General features: G+C 42.8%; 1 protein-coding gene across 1 annotated transcript in view; it reads left to right on the top strand.

The window, feature by feature from the left end:
* Positions 1-19541, top strand: part of LOC311140709 (eukaryotic translation initiation factor 3 subunit E) — a 46296-nt gene that overhangs the window by 21773 nt on the left and 4982 nt on the right. Inside the window, exons 6-10 of the mRNA XM_084175893.1 lie at positions 5322-5447; positions 5828-5952; positions 8498-8624; positions 9336-9437; positions 15683-15792. Coding sequence (XP_084032019.1) covers positions 5322-5447; positions 5828-5952; positions 8498-8624; positions 9336-9437; positions 15683-15792 — 590 coding nt within the window. The remainder of the gene's footprint in view (positions 1-5321; positions 5448-5827; positions 5953-8497; positions 8625-9335; positions 9438-15682; positions 15793-19541) is intronic.

The following is a 19541-nucleotide window of genomic DNA, read 5'->3' as shown; positions in this document are numbered from 1 at the left end:
ACATTTGATACTCTTCCACTGTCGTGAAGATGTCTGTGAAGAGTCATGCACATTGGTGATGCTTGTGTCCTCTCCTGAAAAACCGGCTTGGCAGAGACTCTGAGCAACGAGCCCTACTCTCTGTAAACAGCCTCTTAACCCAAAGCAGTTGGGCTCTTCATTTGATTGATTCTATGTGATGCACTCCCATTTAAGTATGCTAGCGAGAGACATTGAAGACCAGATGATGGCGACTCTTGATTGAACATGAGCAAACCCCCTGGTTTTTAGCTCAGTCTAAATAAACCCAAATTGCTCAGTTATGTTGCTTTATCTCAGCAATGGGAGTCTTTATACTTAATACCTGCCCCCCTATTTTTTTCCCCCTATTGTTGTGGACCTCCCATCTCCTCAGACTGCCACCGTAAGGTAGAGAGGTGAGGCTCCATAAGTCATCGAACGTGGGAAAGTCAGTCAATTAAACAGAGGAAGCCAGGCTTGCAAAATCTAGGCCTCGGGTCATGTTACAGTGGCCTAGCGCGAAAAGAGCAACTTATTCATATCATCAGTTAATGCAGGTATTGGATGTTGCGAATAAAGATTGAGTGTCCCGACGGCTCTCCAGCACAGTAAATTTATTGTTGCTGGTCAGTCAGTGAAAATGTGCCCCGTTTCACCAACCAATGGAAACTCTAGGTAACTGCTGGAAAAACCCAGGTATTGAAACTATTGTTGCGTGGCCACTAGTGAATGCCAGGCAGTGTGTAGAAAGCTGCCATAATGACATGACGGTCCACCAAACGTATCAGGCAGGGACTTCCAAGGCAGAAAAAACAACAAACAAAACTCCTTTTTAGAGATGAAACAACAACCTTTATATTGGCAGCGTGGCTGGCTTTTCTCATAAGTTATAATGCTGATCTTTCTTATGAGGTCTCATTTTCAAAGTAATTTAAAGCAGTCCTAAGTTTTATGATCAAAGAACCCCACTGCCCCTCTTCGTGTGTTTTACTCTAGAAGACTACCTTGTCACTGGCCGCTGACTTTCCCCACTTGTTTTTTTCTACCAGAATTTATTTCCACCTGTCATGCTCTCTTTATGTAGCAGTTCATTTAAAAGTTACTGTGTAGTCTAAAGTCTTCATGTAGCCTAGCAGGTAACCTAGCGGTTAGAGCGATGGGCCAGTAACTGGAAGGTCGCTGGTTCGAATACGTGAGCCGACAAGGTAAAAATCTATGTGCCTTTGAGCAAGGCACTTAACCATAATTTGCTCCAGGGGCGCCGTACTGCTATGGCTGACCCTGTAAAATCAAGTGCTATGATGAAACTGTCTCTCATGAGGACCACCACAGGAAAGTAAGACCCAGAGTTACTGCTGCTGCAGAGGTTGGGTTCATTAGAGTTAACTGCACCTCGGGTTGCAGCAAAATAAGTGCTTCAGAGTTCAAGTAACAGACACATCTCAACATCAACTGTTCAGAGGAGACTGCGTGAATCAGGCCTTCAATGTCGAATTGCTGCAAAGAAACCACTACTAAAGGACATCAATAATAAGAAGAAGAGACTTGCTTGGGCCAATCAACATGAGCAATGGACATTAGACTGGTGGAAATCTGTCCTTTGGTCTGGAGTCCAAATTTGAGGTTTTTGGTTCCAACCGCCATGTCTTTGTGAGACGCAGAGTATTTGAGGTTTTTGGTTCCAACCGCCATGTCTTTGTGAGACGCAGAGTAGGTGAACGGATGATCTCCGCATGTGGTTCCCTCCGTGAAGCATGGCGGAGGAGGTGTGGGGGTGCTTTGCTTGCGACACTGTCAGTGATTTTATTTAGAATTCAAGGCACACTTAACCAGCATGGCTACCACAGCATTCTGCAGCGATACGCCATCCCATCTGGTTTGTGCTTAGAGGGACTATAATTTGTTTTTCAACAGGACAATGACCCAAAACACACCTCCAGGCTGTGTAAGGGCTATTTGACCAAGGAGAGTAGTGGATCAGATGACCTGGCATCCACAATCACCCGACCTCAACCCAATTGAGATGGTTTGGGATGAGTCGGACCTCAGAGTGAAGGAAAAGCAGCCAACAAGTGCTCAGCATATGTGGGAACTCCTTCAAGACTGTTGGAAAATCATTCCTCATGAAGCTGGTTGAGAGAATGCCAAGAGTGTGCAAAGCTGTCATCAAGGCAAAGGGTGGCTACTTTGAAGAAATATTAAATGTATTTTGATTTGTTTAACACTTTTTTTTGGTTACCACATGATTCTATATGTGTTATTTCATAGTTTTGATGTCTTCACTATTATCCTACAATTTAGAAAATAGGAAAAATAAAGAAAAACCCTTGAATGAGTAGGCTTCAACGTTTCACTGGTACTGTATGTATGTATGTATGTATGTATGTATGTATGTATGTATGTATGTATGTATGTATGTATGTATGTATGTATGTATGTATGTATGTATGTATGTATGTATGTATGTATGTATGTATGTATGTATGTATGTATGTATGTATGTATGTATGTATGTATGTATGTATGTATGTATGTATGTATGTATGTATGTATGTATGTATGTATGTATGTATGTATGTATGTATGTATGTATGTATGTATGTATGTATGTATGTATGTATGTATGTATGTATGTATGTATGTATGTATGTATGTATGTATGTATGTATGTATGTATGTATGTATGTATGTATGTATGTATGTATGTATGTATGTATGTATGTATGTATGTATGTATGTATGTATGTATGTATGTATGTATGTATGTATGTATGTATGTATGTATGTATGTATGTATGTATGTATGTATGTATGTATGTATGTATGTATGTATGTATGTATGTATGTATGTATGTATGTATGTATGTATGTATGTATGTATGTATGTATGTATGTATGTATGTATGTATGTATGTATGTATGTATGTATGTATGTATGTATGTATGTATGTATGTATGTATGTATGTATGTATGTATGTATGTATGTATGTATGTATGTATGTATGTATGTATGTATGTATGTATGTATGTATGTATGTATGTATGTATGTATGTATGTATGTATGTATGTATGTATGTATGTATGTATGTATGTATGTATGTATGTATGTATGTATGTATGTATGTATGTATGTATGTATGTATGTATGTATGTATGTATGTATGTATGTATGTATGTATGTATGTATGTATGTATGTATGTATGTATGTATGTATGTATGTATGTATGTATGTATGTATGTATGTATGTATGTATGTATGTATGTATGTATGTATGTATGTATGTATGTATGTATGTATGTATGTATGTATGTATGTATGTATGTATGTATGTATGTATGTATGTATCCTTTATCGTGATAATCTGCTTTTCTCAATTACTAAGAGATCCCAGCTGTGGCCGTACAGCAGACACCCGCCCTCACTTCCTGGTTGACTCTTGTCACTGACTGCGTTTGGTGTTTTCATGAGCTACTGTGGACCATAGGTTCCCATGAGCCATAGGGTGGAGCTCAAGCTTTGATTAAGAACAGCATCTCGTGATCTTTGGAGGATGGCTGTCCCCTCGACTGTTTCTTGTTAGCATCAGTTCATATATCAATGCATTTAGCTTGTGATAATGGAGGAGTTGTGCTAAGACTTTATAGCTAACATGATTCAAAAGGATGTGTTCCTTTTGTGTTAATGGTAGGGGATTATCACAATTATATTTTAACATGCTTGAAACGCTTTAGACGTTATTGAAACTTTCCTCTCAAAGACATGCAGTTTGTACAGCAAACCGAAATTAAGTGTCCTACTGGCAATGTACCAGACATCGGAAAAGCGTTTTACCTGGTTAGGACTGTTTTTGAAAAGCTTGATAGCCAATCAGGGACATTTCCTAAGGGCATTAACAGATTTGTCTTTGATGCCCTTTTCAATCATGCATCCAAAATGTCATTTATCTAGACTAGACTGATTACCCTGGCTCGGAGTAAATTATGAACACCTCCAGATGGTGTTGAGAAACCAAGGCTGTTGCTGGTCACAGTGCATCTAGGTTTCTGTGGCCAGAGCAGGACCTCCATTGTTGGTGAACTCCAAGTGACAGACATGTTGATTACTCTGCCTCTACTGCAGGCTTCTCCTTGTAGCCTTGTTGATCAAAGCTCTGACGTTGCACAAAACCACCACCAGAAGTAGTAGCAGCATACACACTTCATTAAAGTCCTTTCAGAGAGGGGCATAAGACCAGACTGTTTTCAGCAAGAGGGGATTGACAGGAGGTCAATGCAGAATCAGAGGAACAGCGATGGGGTTTTCCCTCGAAGATGCTAGGTGTGCCCTGCCCTCCCTCCCTCCCTCCCTCCATCTACTCTAATTTGCTGGTATAGCTTCAGTGTTCTTTCCAATTGCAACTATTTTACTGCTAAGTTAAATATCCAATTGAGGACAAAAGTTATTTCAAAGGAATGATATCTCGACCCAGAGATGTGAACTCAAGGTATCTTCAACCATAATTTCCTTTTAGATAGAATGACCCATGTAATTGTGATATAATAATATGCCATTTAGCAGACGCTTTTATCCAAAGCGACTTACAGTCATGTGCATACATTTTTACGTATGACCTTTGACCTGCTGACCGTGCCTAAGAAACGTCACAACCACGGGGACTAAGGTGGTAGCTTGAGCTAGGCAGCGCTAAATTAAATGATACCTTCTATTCTTAACTCTATAGAGGAGGACCAAAGCTGAAATGCCCTAGGCCTATTTTTAGTAATGTGTGTGTTGTCTTCCCACGGCTGTGTGCCACCCTGCAAATTTTAAGAGTTGCAGCATTAAGTAAATAACAGTAACCAAATGTTTTCGCACTAGCACATTGTACGGAGAAGCTCACATATACTTCAAATGTGCTCCTAGTTACGGTGGTAATCTGAAAGGATCGCAGAACATCTGCAATGCAGAGGTTGCCGTATCAAAAGTGCAGCAAATTAGGTTTTATAAAAAGCTAAACATCCTTTCATGATCCATTTCTCTTTCTGTCCAGCCCCATTCCCTCAAGATGACATAATTTAATCAGTTTATCCAGTATAAATAAGAAAAGTAACTCCACCGAACAGTTTTTCCTGCCAAAGCCAAGTGGCGGTGGCAACGGCCACTCCTTCACTGACTGTCCCGAGTATGCGTGTGTGCGAGCACACTGTTTGTACACTGAGGCATTTATCAGGATTAGATCTGCCAGTGCCTGGTCATTTTGCAGGTGGATTGAGTTCTGCTGCTTTGTGATGTGATGCTGTGTTTCAGGTTCTAACATGTATGACATGTCTTTTCCCAGGTCCCGGCCACAGACAGGAACGCCCTGAACTCCCTGTGGGGGAAGCTGGCCTCTGAGATCCTGATGCAGAACTGGGAGGCTGCGATGGAAGACCTCACCCGCCTGAGGGACACTATCGATAACAACGTAAATGCCCCACTTCTCAGAATTTGACACTGCACTTGGATTCCCTTACATAGATTAGACTCCCATATTGACCACTTCATGTTTCAGCAAAGCGCTGTTGTGGCTTGATGCCCCCCCTCCTCAGTCCTGACTCCAGAGGAACTGCAAATTGAGCAGTTATGTGGATCTAGTTTCATTTTTAATTGGATGGATAGTTGGGAAGGGAGCAGGGGTGCGGGCTTTGGCTTGGAAGGAAAACGTTTTGAAGGGAACCGAGAGGGAGAGAGATCTCTTAAGTTCTTAAAGTACTCTCTGAACTTTTTAATTGTCATACAGCATACTGTATTGTCACCTCAATCAGAACTAGTAAATAATGACAACTCTCTCTCTCTCCTGTCCAGTCGGTGAGCTCCCCTCTCCAGTCTCTTCAGCAGAGGACCTGGCTGATCCACTGGTCCCTTTTCGTCTTCTTTAACCACCCCAAAGGCAGAGACAACATCATTGAGCTCTTCCTGTATCAGCCCCAGTAAGTACTTTCAGCTCTGACACACTGGGTTTCTTTATATTAAAACACTGTCTGCTTATTTAGACCTGATGACTAACCCTCCTTAACATATTGACCTGTAGATGCTGCCACCTCTACAGTCAGAGGTATGGGATGGGGGGGGGGGGGGGGGAGATTATCCCTAAAGAAGAGGCACAGTAGAGGGCTGGACCTCATCTGAACCTTGGGCCCCAGGGTTTGCTGCTGGCCCAGGAGAGACCCAAAAGTGGTTCAGCTGGCAGCCGCCTGGGTCAGGTCCTGCTACATGTGGAGAAAGTACACTCGTTTTTATTAGACTAACTTGATTTTGAAAAAGAAGCCATTTACTCTTAATAACTTTGGGAAGGGGGCCGCTTCAAAAACCTACTCTGGGTATTTTTTAAGTGGTTTCAGTCCGTTTATTTTTGTGTGGTCTATTTACTGTCAAAGCTGCGAGTCAGTCCATGTGTGTTGCAGATCGGAAACTCTGCACTGCTTAAAATGTACTCACCAACTATTATAATGCATCCCCCCCCCATTCTGATTGCCGGTTTGTGTAGTTGAACAGATGATTGTAGTCTGAAAGTATGACATGCCACCACAACATAGCAGATAGGGATGTCTGGTTCTCTCTGAGTTTGACTTAGTTTTACATTTTATTGCAGATAATGAAGGAAAGGCTGCCCAATAATTAGTCATGAAAAGCTCACCCAAATATCTGTTTGGACAAACTTGAGGGAGTTTCGTGTGCGTTGCAGTTTCACAGTCAAGAAACCACTTAATTCCACAGTGAGGCTTTGCCTCATTCCCTCACCCCTTGACCATTACTTCCTTTGGCCAAAGTTGGTGACCAGTGGCTAGGCCTTAGTTTAATGTTTGACCTCTGTTACCCACACAGTCAGCTAAAGTTGCACAAGGCCTTCCTTGTTTGTATTAATGAAAACCTGAGTTCAAGGGCACCCATGGTGAGAATATTGTCATGCAATGACCTATGATGTAGGTGCAACGGGGGAAAATAATACTGTAGTAATGCTATCCAAGCACTCGCAGTTGGTTCAGAGTTTCACTTGCTTTACATTATTCTATCATTCTCAGATGGGCAATGAAATTGGAACTTCTACCCCTCATCTCCACCCTCCTATCGTGTCTCTCTCCTAGTTACACTTTCTCTCTCTTTTTCTCACTCACTCACTGGGTCAAAATTGTTTTGATTTTGAAACCAATTCTTGTGAAGCATCCTCTGCAGCCAGTACAGCGATGTTGTTGCCTCAAACTCCAAAATGAGTAGGTTCCCTCAGTGGGGTCGGATGAATGTTACCTTTTTTTTTCTTCTCACAGCTAGTCCCAGATATGACTGCATGACTCATGCAGGATTGCTTGCTATTGGAGACCCCCTGGAGAGAGAGTAGGTGTAAGTTAATCAGGAACAGAGCATGGAGTGTTGTGGTCTACCACTGAGTCAGACAACTACAAAGGGAGAGGAGAGGAGGCTTCTCTAACCGGGTTGATGATCGCTCATCGCCTAGCCCGCCTGCTCTCTGCTGTTTTTAGACCCCAACATCACAAGTGCCACAGGCCCCCTTGTCCCTTTAATTGTTTCAACTAATTAAACCGTTGTCAGCGGTGCTCCCTCTTCGCTCTGAACAACATGTGTTTCTCCGTTCTAATCTATCAGAGAGCTGAAGGGGCTGGACGTGGCAGGGAAACTCCACTTCCTCTTTTGAAATGTAATTTGGTCGGTGGAGGAGGTTTGAATTGGGGGGGGGGGGGGGTCAATGATGGCTGTTCAGATAAGGATGAAGAGAAGTTATACAATTAACTCAAGTCGAACACTCCTTTTGACAAGTAATGGGGGTTGTATGTGTGCAAGTCGTTTTTTCACGGAAATGTGTTGGGAAAGGATTTGAAACACTGTATGCAGAGTAAGAATGTTGTCTGGGGTTCTAATCGGTTTGTAACAAGGCCCTCTCTCGTGCTCAGCCCTTAGCCAGTTGACCTGTGGCTGAAAAACAAGGCCCTGATGGATAGGGTTTCAGCTACTGGGCAGGTCCCCTTCTCAGTGATCTGTATCTGCTGCAAAGGCCAGGGTTTCCTTTCCTCCTTCCCTCCGCTCATACAGGGGGTAATGAAAGGGAGTGCTTAACCTATGTCATGCAGAGAATGCGCTATTGCGGACTTATCTGTTTGGTCGATAAGGTCAGCTGTCCATAATGCCATGGGCCTAATTGCTAAGTTACTTGCGTACAAAAATAGACCTTTATGCCCTTAAACCTATGCATACACCACCACAAAGTTGATCAACTTTGTATAAAGGGAAAGTGGGATACCTAGTCAGTTGTACAACTGAATGCATTCAACTGAAATGTGTCTTCCACATTTAACCCAACCCCTCTGAATCAGAGAGGTGCGGGGGGCTGCCTTAATTGCCTTCACCTCCATAAATATCAACTCGCATCATGTGCCATTGCTTTTTTGCCATGTAGTTCCTCCAGTCCTTAAGACCCCTGACTATTTGTTCTGGTCGTGACCTTTTGTTTTGTCATTTCAGGTACCTCAACGCCATTCAGACCATGTGCCCACACATCCTGCGTTACCTAACCACAGCTGTCATCACAAACAAAGATGTTCGCAAGCGGCGGCAGGTCCTGAAAGATCTGGTCAAGGTCATACAGCAGGTAAAAAAATTAAAATAAACCACATTCCTTACCCCAATTTCTCTAAGCACATTTCCTACAACGTTTCTCACTGTCTGGACAGTAACATGTTAGCCAACCTTAGTTGTCAGACAGTGTAGGATTGGCCATTTTGAAACAAGATGGCACCAACTATTAAAGGCCAGAGAATCCACACATCTGTGAGGAATGTAAGGCCTTTGCTGATAAACTTGCTGCTCTTACAGAGTATACTTCTATCAGAGATCTGGTTCCGGCTAGAGAGGTCTTGAACCCATTACATTTGATAAATGGCAGCAGAAGGTCTGATTGTAGTGTACCGATTTCTTTCCCAACCCAACATCGGTAGCTTCTTCAGAGATCAATGGCTCTGAAATCTAAATAAGCGCCATCTCGGTGGCCTCTGTGTAATCACTAAAACATGTGCTCTGCGTGTTCCGTCTTCTGGATCTGGGTCTTCTTGGGTCTCTCCCCCCCCAGCATGGTTTGGAACTGTTTAGGTGACTTTTTGAATCTGTTTTTATTCACTGCCTTGAAAATTCTACTATTTGCTTAGCCATGGTTCTCCACATTTTTTATTTTTTGGGAAATTTCTATGGGTTGGGGGCATGCTGCCTTGCCTGTCGATAACCTGTGCTCTGTCCACTGCTGAAAAATAAAGAGCTAGCACACAGGCATGTGCAAATTGTTAGAAATGTTCTTTTCCATTTCCAGGAGTCCTACACCTACAAAGATCCCATCACAGAGTTTGTGGAGTGCCTGTATGTGAACTTTGACTTTGACAGCGCTCAGAAGAAACTGAGGGAATGTGAGTCGGTAAGTCCCAGCTGTCTTCCCCCCACGTACGCAACCACCCACCAACCCACCACCAGTCAATGTGCAATAGATTTAGAATAATTTGTCCTTTTCAGACCTCAGTTAAAAATTTGGTAACAGTCGTTCATTGTGTCCCGCTCTTTATATTCCTTGATTTACAGAGGGATTTGGATTGGCCAACCAGCCCTCTCAATGTTCCCATGTAGCTAGCACAGAAGTAAACACCATTAGTGATCATGCAAGATTGGCTGACCTTTCACACTATCTCACAGCCATGGACTTTTTACATGTTTTTATATATATATATTTTTTTACATGGGTCCATACATATTGCCCGATGGTAGAATTGCATTCGGTCATTTGGGTGATACAGAAGTGCTCTGGGAAACCCTATGACTCATGGGTCTGGACAGATTTTTATGATGGCCTGTAATTGTCCATCAGCCTGGTAGTTAACAGTAAAAGCTTTATAAGCAAAGGTCTATGCAGAAATGTTCAGACACTCATTTAAGAGATGTGTGTCATAGACAGCCATTGGGATCATTTATTTCCATTTTGGTTTGTAATGGCTTGATGTGTACTACCATTGAAGTAACTGTAGTGCATCAGCTAAAGATAAAGGCTGCACTTTACTTCCAGCGACGCCTTTGTCCAGCTAGGCCTAGTTCTCAGTAACAAAACGAGGTAATAAGAACAAGTCAGCTGTTCTTCAGATGTGTTGGCTCGCGGTGGACTGTGAAGATTACATTTTCAAAACTTACCAAAACGAATCTCTGGCCAAATCCAACTCACCGTTTTGTGATGGGTCGAATTAAATGGTGGGAGTGTTACCGGTGGTTGCTGCTTCTAGCAGAACTCTTCACTAGTGCAGACTTTAGTAGGTGGTGGACTTTGGTATGCAGAGATGAACTATCTGAACTATCTCTGGTTTATAATCACACAAACAGTTTTCATAATGGTTGTTAGCGATCTTCTTTCATGCTAACTGGTTATTTGCCACTAGATATAGCTAGCTAGCAAATCCAGTTCATTTCTAAGAGTTAGCTTAACAAAACCAAACAAGTCTGGTTGATTGATTTATTGCAAGAAATGATTAGATACCATGTAGAAAAGTTGGCTGGTTAGCTAGCTAGTAGTGCTGTCACACATCAACTCTCTCACCAACAGAATCTAACGCATAACACCAATCGTTCACAGCGCCATCTACTGTATTGCAGTGTCCCAGACACAAACTGAACTTGGAAGCTCAGTGTGTGTAAATAAATACTGAACAAAAATATAAATGCAACATTATTTGAATCAGAAGCTAGCTGCCCTTTAGGGAATTTCTGGGAGTAGTTCTGTCAAATGTACGATTCAATTCAGAATCCTCGAGTTTAGATGGAAGACTAAACCACTCAGATTTAAATGCTGTAGAATAACACTAGTATGAACTAGTAATACAACATTGGTATTGATGAGAATTCATAGGTTTATGAGTGTTGAAAAATGTCCCTGTGAACATATTTACAACTTGTGGTCAGATATTCATCATAATTGTGAGAAACCTAATCAGTCATTTAGGGTAAATTATGTGGCGCTTTGATTGAATATGCCCAGGAGATGGCTCATTTACTAAAGAGGGGCTGGACAGGTTCTGGAGACCCAATCACTGGACAGCAATCAGGTTTAGAGACAGAGCAGGTGTGCTAATTGGTGCAGTGCTCTGGGTATGTTCTCTGAAACCCAATCTCCCAGCCTCATTCTTTGCATACACTGGTATAATTGAGATTTCCCAAATGATTTGATAATTTGGACCCGCAGAGAAATAAAAGGCTAAACTTTGGGCTATTTGGCCCCCTTTTTCATCTTTGCTTCTTGACGATAAATGCTCTGAATGAAAAACATCTGGCCTGATCAAATGGCTCTTTCACAGAAGTAAATCATGTCAGCGGTTTACTGAAGGTCCCATTTTATCCTAATCTGTTTTTAAGCTAATATAAAGAGCCTCTAGCTCCCCCAGTCCGCTTCTTAACGAATGAGGAACCTATAGCTAAACTCATTTGTACAGAGAATATTTTCTACTTTGATAGTTTTGCTCTGCCAAATCTGTGCTCTGACAGAAAGTACCCAAAGCACTGCCTCCGAAAATGAGATCTTTCCTGTGCAAATGCCTTGGCGGGGGGGCCGCAGCAATCGCTAAATGACGTACTACCAACAATATTGTAACTGCATCCCATTTCAGCGAAGACCTGACACATGCCCTCAATCACCAAGCTTGTTGAACACTCGCACACTTTTAAAGAGCCCTCTAGGTTGGTCTCGACTTCACTGCTTGGGGTCTTGTTTACAGAGACTCCATGTGGTTGGAGCAGATGCTGCTCCCTGTTACTCCTCAGGTTGGAGACCAGTTCTTCTCGAGGTGCGTTAGCAGCATTGCCTTGGGAGTAGTGTCCTGTCAGTCTTCTCAGTGCAGGCCCAGCACACGCCTTAACCTTTTCACGTGTTAGTTCCAAATATCTCTAACGGTCGCCCCAGCGTGAGTTATTTTTTTAATGCGCATGTCAGAATGCACTCACTGTTCCAAAATGTGATTGTTACGCAACAGGACAGTTACCCGCGCTGCCCTCAAACCAAGACACGCTGCCTGCTAATTATCTATAGGCTATGTTTCAACTTGTCAATTTCAAATTATTTTCTAACAGTTTGAGTTGAGGTGTGTTAGTTAATTCACATAAGAAGTAGCCCATTTCACTGTTGCAGACAATTTGTTCGAGGCTTTACTGAGCCTGACAAACTTCTCTCTTCAACGAAAGCCCAAGCACTTCCCCAGTGTTTCCCCAGATGAAGTATGAAGACATTGTGCATCTCTAGTTAGAACAGTCCTTGCACTAACTTTTTCCCCCTGGCACATTTTCTGGCTGGCGCCCGCATTGCCTTCATTGTTGTTTTCCTTACAGATAATAACTTTGGACGTGTGCGTTCCTATCAAAGTGCCTTATTTTCTGTATATCGTGTTGTCGTTTCTACTGTACCATACCGTATGTATGGAGCATAATGTATTTACTGTTTTTATTCACTTGTTTTCAAGTACTGGTGACAAATCATGCATTCCGATTCTTGCATAGATTGTAATGGACACGTGTGTAAAATACTTTTTTGAAGGTTGTACTGATAATGATAAGCTATTTGACAGCTATCTGTGGCGCCATGTTTGTTGACATCATACAATGCAATCTGGGTGTCACGTAAGTGTCTGTCAGACCAAATATGTTATAACAAAACAAGGTGAAGGGATAGTTCACTCGACTGACTTATGGTGCTTTAAAGAGAACTGGGAACTCTGAAGGTCAAATCATTGCATCCATGATCTTCAGGTCGGAAAGTCTGAGCTCTAGAAAGTTTCCTGAGTTGGATGACCGTTCCCCCAAAAAAAATCCCAGTCGGAGATCGTTCCCCCCTGAGTTCCCAGTTGTCTTGAACGCTCGGAAGTAGGAGATTTCCAAGTTCCCAGTTGTTTTGAACGCGGCATCAGATTGTAACTATGGTACCTCAGGGTTGCCAGCTCAGATCCCCCTTTCCAGGGGGTTTATTTTTATTTAGCGTATAAACTTCTGTGTTTGCCCCCCGTTTATTGAGAAATCCCCCCACAATACTTTCCCCCATTTCTACCCCCCATGGACTTGAAAATCCCCCACAAATGAAATGAACCCCCCCCCCCCCCCCAAAAAAAAAAAGGGTTTCATCCCTGTTTAGCTTTCACACTACGGCTAGGCTAGGCAGCAGGCTTGTATTTGGGGTGATCTATTTGCTTTGATTTGTCAAAAACGGTAAACGACTTGTCAAGTCATGTGCTCCGGTTCTTGTATACACTAACAAGTACATCGAAGATTTGTAATATGCTGAGAAGTGGCCAAACTAAGTTAATATTTTTCATGTAATGGGCGCAGCCATCTTTGGCTTTGACTTTGTTTATTTGCATCTTATAGTGAATGGGATTAGGGAGTTTTCGCTTGTCCAACATAAACAAACTGGCTGCCATCAAAGAGTTTAGCTGCTGTTCGCTTAGCTGACACGCATCTCGTTTCTAAACTATTACTTTTCTCCCTTGTGCTCACCAGAAATGTGGTACATTTTTAAACAACTCTAGCTGTTAGGTCGCTAACTTATGTTTTGTTTTTTGCCAGCGCAACCTGTTATTTAGACTGGTTTATGGAATGAGTTTGGCTGTGGATGTGTGATGTTTGGATGATGATGAATTAGCATTTATCTTTTACAATAAAAAGTGAAATTGAGGAATAAAGTTGTGAAAACCCTTTATTTCCCACCAGTACAAAACATTGTTTAGATGCTTTTCAGACAACGATGCTGTTTAGGCGTGTTTGTTGCATCATACGTTCTGTTGCTACTGTTCCAATCACATTTTTGCGATGGTACGCTGCAGGAACCACTCAACAATTATCACAAATATGTGATTGTACACACCAAAGGGTTAATCAGAGCGTGCTCCGTTCACACGCAGGACTGCCTGTCTGTCGAGGTGGGTGGCTGTGCAACAGTTGCGCTGCTGCACCTTAAGTGCATTAAGTGTGATGGGTCTGCAAACATTTTCACAAAATGGTGTCATTTGAAAGCAATAAAGGCAGGGGGGTTTTGCAGACTGAGACGCACGCCACGAAAAAGAACATCAGTCAAGGGTTAAATGATATTTTGTGGAGTGATGGTTGAGAGGTAAAAATATATTCCTTGGTGGATGGGGCCTTCGTCTTGATGAGCATGTGTAATGAATCGTTTTGGAGTCATGGAGGAGAGAACAAAGGCACTACATTACTCTGGGTGATACCCACCTATTTACTGATTGCTGTAATAGTCAGATATCTGTATTGTTTTCCAACTTCCCTGTCTTCACTGCAACCTTCACAACAGTGAGTGGCAATTGATTTGGAAGGTGAAGTGGGGAGTCCAGTCTTATGTGAATGCACCCCCTGTCATGGAAGTAAGCGCCTGTTATTTTTCTCCTTTCAGGGTTTTTTCCCCCCAGCTGGAATCGCTGTCAGATGTTGGCGACTTTTGCATGTTGAAGAAAGCGGGGGAAAACACCTACCTCAAGTTTAGCTCATCAGATTGTGCATAAAAGGCCACTTCAAGCCCTTTCAAAACTTGTTTGAGGATCTTGGGCCGAATCCCAGATGACAGTGATTAGGGCACTTAGCTGTTCAAAGTTGATCATGCCTAGATAAGCATTGTCATAGCTGAAATGTGGTGTTGCCTGATAGCGCCATGTAATTGGGATTTCTTCAAGCAGAAATGGAGGGAGAAAACAGCTCTCTAAGCTTTAAGCCAACAAAGTTGTGAGTTCTTGGAGTACTTTTGAAGACCGAGGTCTGTGATGTGAACTAGGAGTCAAGATAGTAGGAACGCCGTAATAACCACAAAGGAATGTAAGCGTTTTGATGCAACGTTTGAGTGCAAAATGGGGTCATGAACACTTAAAGTACAACTGTCTTAGTGCTATTTTATGGCGACTTTTCAATTTTGCTGTAGCCCATCTGTCAGTGTAGCTAGAAAGCCCCTAGCCCATGTGTTCTAACATTGGGCAGAGGGTGTTCTTGCCCCTATGGTGGCTGTAGAACCCCTGAGAGTGTGGTGGCGTGTAAATTGGTTGCTCCCGCGTGGCACAATTTACCCTGCACCACTGGGCACAGATGAACGGTGATAAGTCACAGCCACTGTGGTCAGTGGCTGGCTCCATTCTTGCCTCCCGTTTCATGTGGAGGCAGCGGAATTCAAAGATTTGTGGTCGATTTTGGAGCACCCCGAGTGGCCTGGGATTACTTTTTGCAGATGGGGGTTTCTCCTTTAAGGCTTTTGCCAAAGTAAATCGTTCGGTAACTTAAATGTGGCTAGAGCAAGACCCCCACCCCCCTTTACTCTTCATGTATAGATTTTTTTTTTTTTCTGCTCCATTTTAATTTGACAGTGAATTGGGTTTTCCCACAATTGAATCAGGACTTCAATCCCAAATAAGGACTGCAAGGGGGAAACCTGTTACTGCTGTACTTTTATGGTTCTCCAGGGCCATTCAGTCAGAGAACCCAATCTTGATTGCAGTAATGAGTTTACGAAAAAGCTCAACTCTCATTAACTGCTTTACTTTCCTGAAACCCTGCGGTGGTCTTTTATAGAAATGCATACACGGATACAAATAGTCACTATAATATTTGTATTACTGTTACTTAACTTTTATTTCCCTCCATCTCTTCCAGGTGCTTGTGAATGACTTCTTCCTGGTGGCTTGCCTGGAGGACTTCATTGAGAATGCCCGTCTGTTCATCTTTGAGACTTTCTGCAGGATCCACCAGTGCATCAGCATCAGGTGAGAGCAAGGGAGTGATGTAAAGCACCAGTTGGGGAACTGACAGGAAGGAAAGGTGCTGCAGGACTTAAGGATGGTGAACATTGCAAGAGATCAGTCTTTGCTAGACCGCTGTTCACCCTCACTGTCCAAATGCTAAGATGTGCACCATGCACTACAGTGGCCAGCTCAGACTAGCTAAAGACGTACACAGGAAGGACATGACAATCTGTCACCAGCCAATGAGCTTGCTAAGCAGACCAGCTGCAGGAAGAGGGTGGATATGTGCAGTGATTACAGGAATGCCCCCCACAGATAAGCATTTATTGCCCCCTTCCCCAGTCAAATAGACTCACATCTCCACATACACATCTTAGGGATTAGGCAATGGGAGCTTTAACTGCTTCCTGGTTGTTCTGCTCACTAAACTTTAAAGACCACCTGAGTGAGAGACCAAACCAGGGACAGGTTTCTCTCAGGGAGAGGTCAGGGTTTAGATGGGCTTTGATGGCTTTAGATTTTGCCAGCTGCTGCTGCAGGGGAGAGCGGAACAGCGTAGCTCCACCTCTGAGTCGTCCTGGGTCAGGGTGGCTGGGGTTCAGAGGGTTCTGAAGTTCTCCTTTTCCCTCCTCTTTCTTTCCCAAGCCTTGTTACATCCACTACAATACATTTACCTTGGATATTCACCAAAACCAATACATTTAGTCAATGCTAATTATGTTGAGCATTAGGGGGGAAAAAAGGTAATGGTCCACAATTAAGAAGGATTTGGCTGCCTCTTGTGCATCAATTCTAGAAAATAACAAATGTATAGCTATACAGATTAGGCGCATCTAGTGCCCAGTCTACCATTAGACCTCATTTTGCTGTGGACTTCGCTCACTCTTCACTCTAGTCTAATATAATGGGTGATATACTACCTTTTTTTTTTTTTTTTACCTCACTGCTTTTACTGTACAATGAACACTTGGACTTGTGGAAATGCATTTAGAAAGACATCATATTAACTGTACTGTAGTAAGGCAAAAATGGTTATACTCAAACTTTGAATGGAATATTTGGAATATGCTGTCATGGACGTTGAATGGAAAGGGTAAATGAATTATAACTTTTGACAGAGAAATTATTACACTGCCTGTTATACAGAGCTGTGGAGGTCTGTAGTCAAGGTTGATCCATGGAACACGATAGGGCTCTGTCGAAATCTCCAGTTGCAGATTGTCTGGAATTGATTAGGAGTCCCGGATCTTTTTTTGGCAGACTTGCTGCAATTGGATACATTTACTTGTTAAAGACCACAAAGGTTAGTGGTAACAGTAGGAAGTTGAATTGTGATGTTTCAAAATTTTTCTCCTGTGTTTGTAGGTCTTTGTTAGCTGAGATTGTAAAGGAAAGGTACACATACAGCAGCGCACGGCAGTGTCAGGGATTTCCGTGTTTATTTAAAGCCGTTGCGATGACGTTGGACAGAACACGTCTATTTTTGACAAACGCTCAAATTCCATGTCATTAGTCTGCTACCCAGAAGCCCTCTGCATCCAAGCATGGACTCAAATGAATCTGATGCCTGTTTTTTTTAATGAGGACATTTTTACAGCTGTTGGCAATGAAGGTTTCACAGATATTTAGCTTGCTTTTTGCCCACGGCGTGGGACGAAAGTAGACCAGAAGTGCGGGTAATTGAGTTACTTTATGCAGAAAGGCTAATGTAAAAAAGGAGACGGTGAAAATGTGACCCCACGATTTGAGCTTACACTCGTAATTGCATCCACATATCTTTTTGTCTGGACTTATGTTATTTCAATTTTGTTTTCCTTTTTGTAGATTCACAAACGTAATATTACCATATTTGACATTCTTTGAATGTTGATAGCCAGTCATATTTCTTACCTTGACCTCAGATGGTACACTGTCCAGTGACTTTGTCAGTACGTTCATAAGACAGAGCCTGTCAGCCAACACTGAAATGTGGCACATGGCAAGGTAGTTGGACGTCTTTTCCCATCACCACATTTTTTTTTTCCCGAACACTTAAGTTCTCTGATAGTTGGAATAGTGTTGTTGTGTACTTGGATGTAAAATGGAAGATCTTTCCACTTCACAATTGAGTCATTAGAAAGACCACACGGTCATTTTCGGTTTGTCTTGAAAAATCTATTATACCCCAACAAGCCGAAAAATCGGGGGTCGTTCCAAATGGCTCGGAATCTCTTAATGTTATCATATGGTAGTGTTTAACAATGCATTCGTCTGAGCCCGACCACTTTAAGAAGGGGGGCACTTCTATGGGAGTTTTCCCTCTCTAACACAGTTATCCTGCCCCCCACACGCCTGACCTCTCTCCCCAAGTGTGAGGGTAGTTGAGAGACTCGCAGGAGTCCATCCCCCAGCCTGAAATTGAACGCTAAGGAGCCAGAGTAAGTAAGGGGTCAGAATTAAAGTAACTCCCCCCCCCCCCCCCCTCCCTCAAGGAACAGGGCTATGGCTGTGTAAAACAAAACCAGTCAGGAAGGCTGTCTAGTTGGCTTAAGGGCCAAGGGATATGTCAATAGTTGAGCTTGTAGGTCAACTTCCCCTGCCCCCTCACTATTTTCTTCCCCTTCCATTCATATCCCCTTCCCCATCTTCCGAAGTTCCAGGTTAAGATAAAAGTTAAGACCTGGTCTATAAAGGAGATCAAGCAAAGTCCTTTGTAAAATATGATACATGAATGCTCTTCCCCAGGAAAGCATTGCCAGATTTCCCTTTATGAATTACATTAGAGTAGGTTGTTACCCCTGAAGTCATCCTGGGTGCAGGCAAGGGCACTGCACGTTACTGTGGTATGCTGGGGAGATCACATTCTGGAGGGGGTTAGGGCCGAGGTGAACTTCCTGTGAGGAAACGGGATCATGTTTGTTTTGATCTCGGATCTGAGTCTGGATTGACTGACGTGCCCTCCACTTGATCGAATCGCCAAACAAACACACTATCCGTACCCCTCTGCAGCAATCACAAATCTCTGGGGTTACATTTTGAAACGGAACAGTTTGTTTGCCGTGGATCAGTTAATTAAATTGTAGCAAGCTTACTGAAGTGTCAGGACTAGGGTGTTCAGACACTAAAAATGGTTTATCCACCTACACCGTTTCTTGACAATATTTACTATTTTGTACTGTCTTTAGTTTTGCTGAGCAAGGGAATGAAAAGTTGGATAACGCCTACTACCGTTAGACTTTGTTAAACACAGATTGTCTGATGTTTTAATGAATTGGCTTTGGCTGTGAAAAGAGCTGTAATCATCCATCAATGCCAAATTTACGCTTCATGAACATTCGTTATAGACCTACACCACCGAGTGCTCTGCTCCAAGTCATTTTGCCCCAACTGTCGCGCCCCGTGGGTCTCCTTAGTGTTGATTGTGTCACTCCTGGATGGCAGACACATGTTAGCCATCACGACCTAAACTCACGTGAGCAGACAGCTGACAGTTTTCGTGCTCGTTAGTGAGCCATAAGAGCAATTTCGTTTTCCACAGCATTTTGCTGTAATCGGCTGTCCGGCCTGAGGCATGTGGGGGCAGAATTTAGTCATTTGGGTGTGAGTGACAGGTTGATCGGCCCCCTCTGTGTCCCTCTCCACCCCTCCACTCCTCCAGCCCGTGGGGATTCAACATTAATCAATCCATAACTGGTGTTTTTCTCTTCTGGTATCCACCTCCATCACTTCTGTGGTGAAAGTGGTGATGGATCATCACGCTCTGTTACTTGGAATGCCCCGAGGCAGTGCCT

Source organism: Coregonus lavaretus, assembly GCF_964263955.1.
Source record: "Coregonus lavaretus genome assembly, chromosome: 13".
NCBI lineage: Eukaryota > Metazoa > Chordata > Actinopteri > Salmoniformes > Salmonidae > Coregonus > Coregonus lavaretus.
Note: the sequence above shows the minus strand (reverse complement) of the source record. Positions and strands in the feature narration are given on the sequence as shown.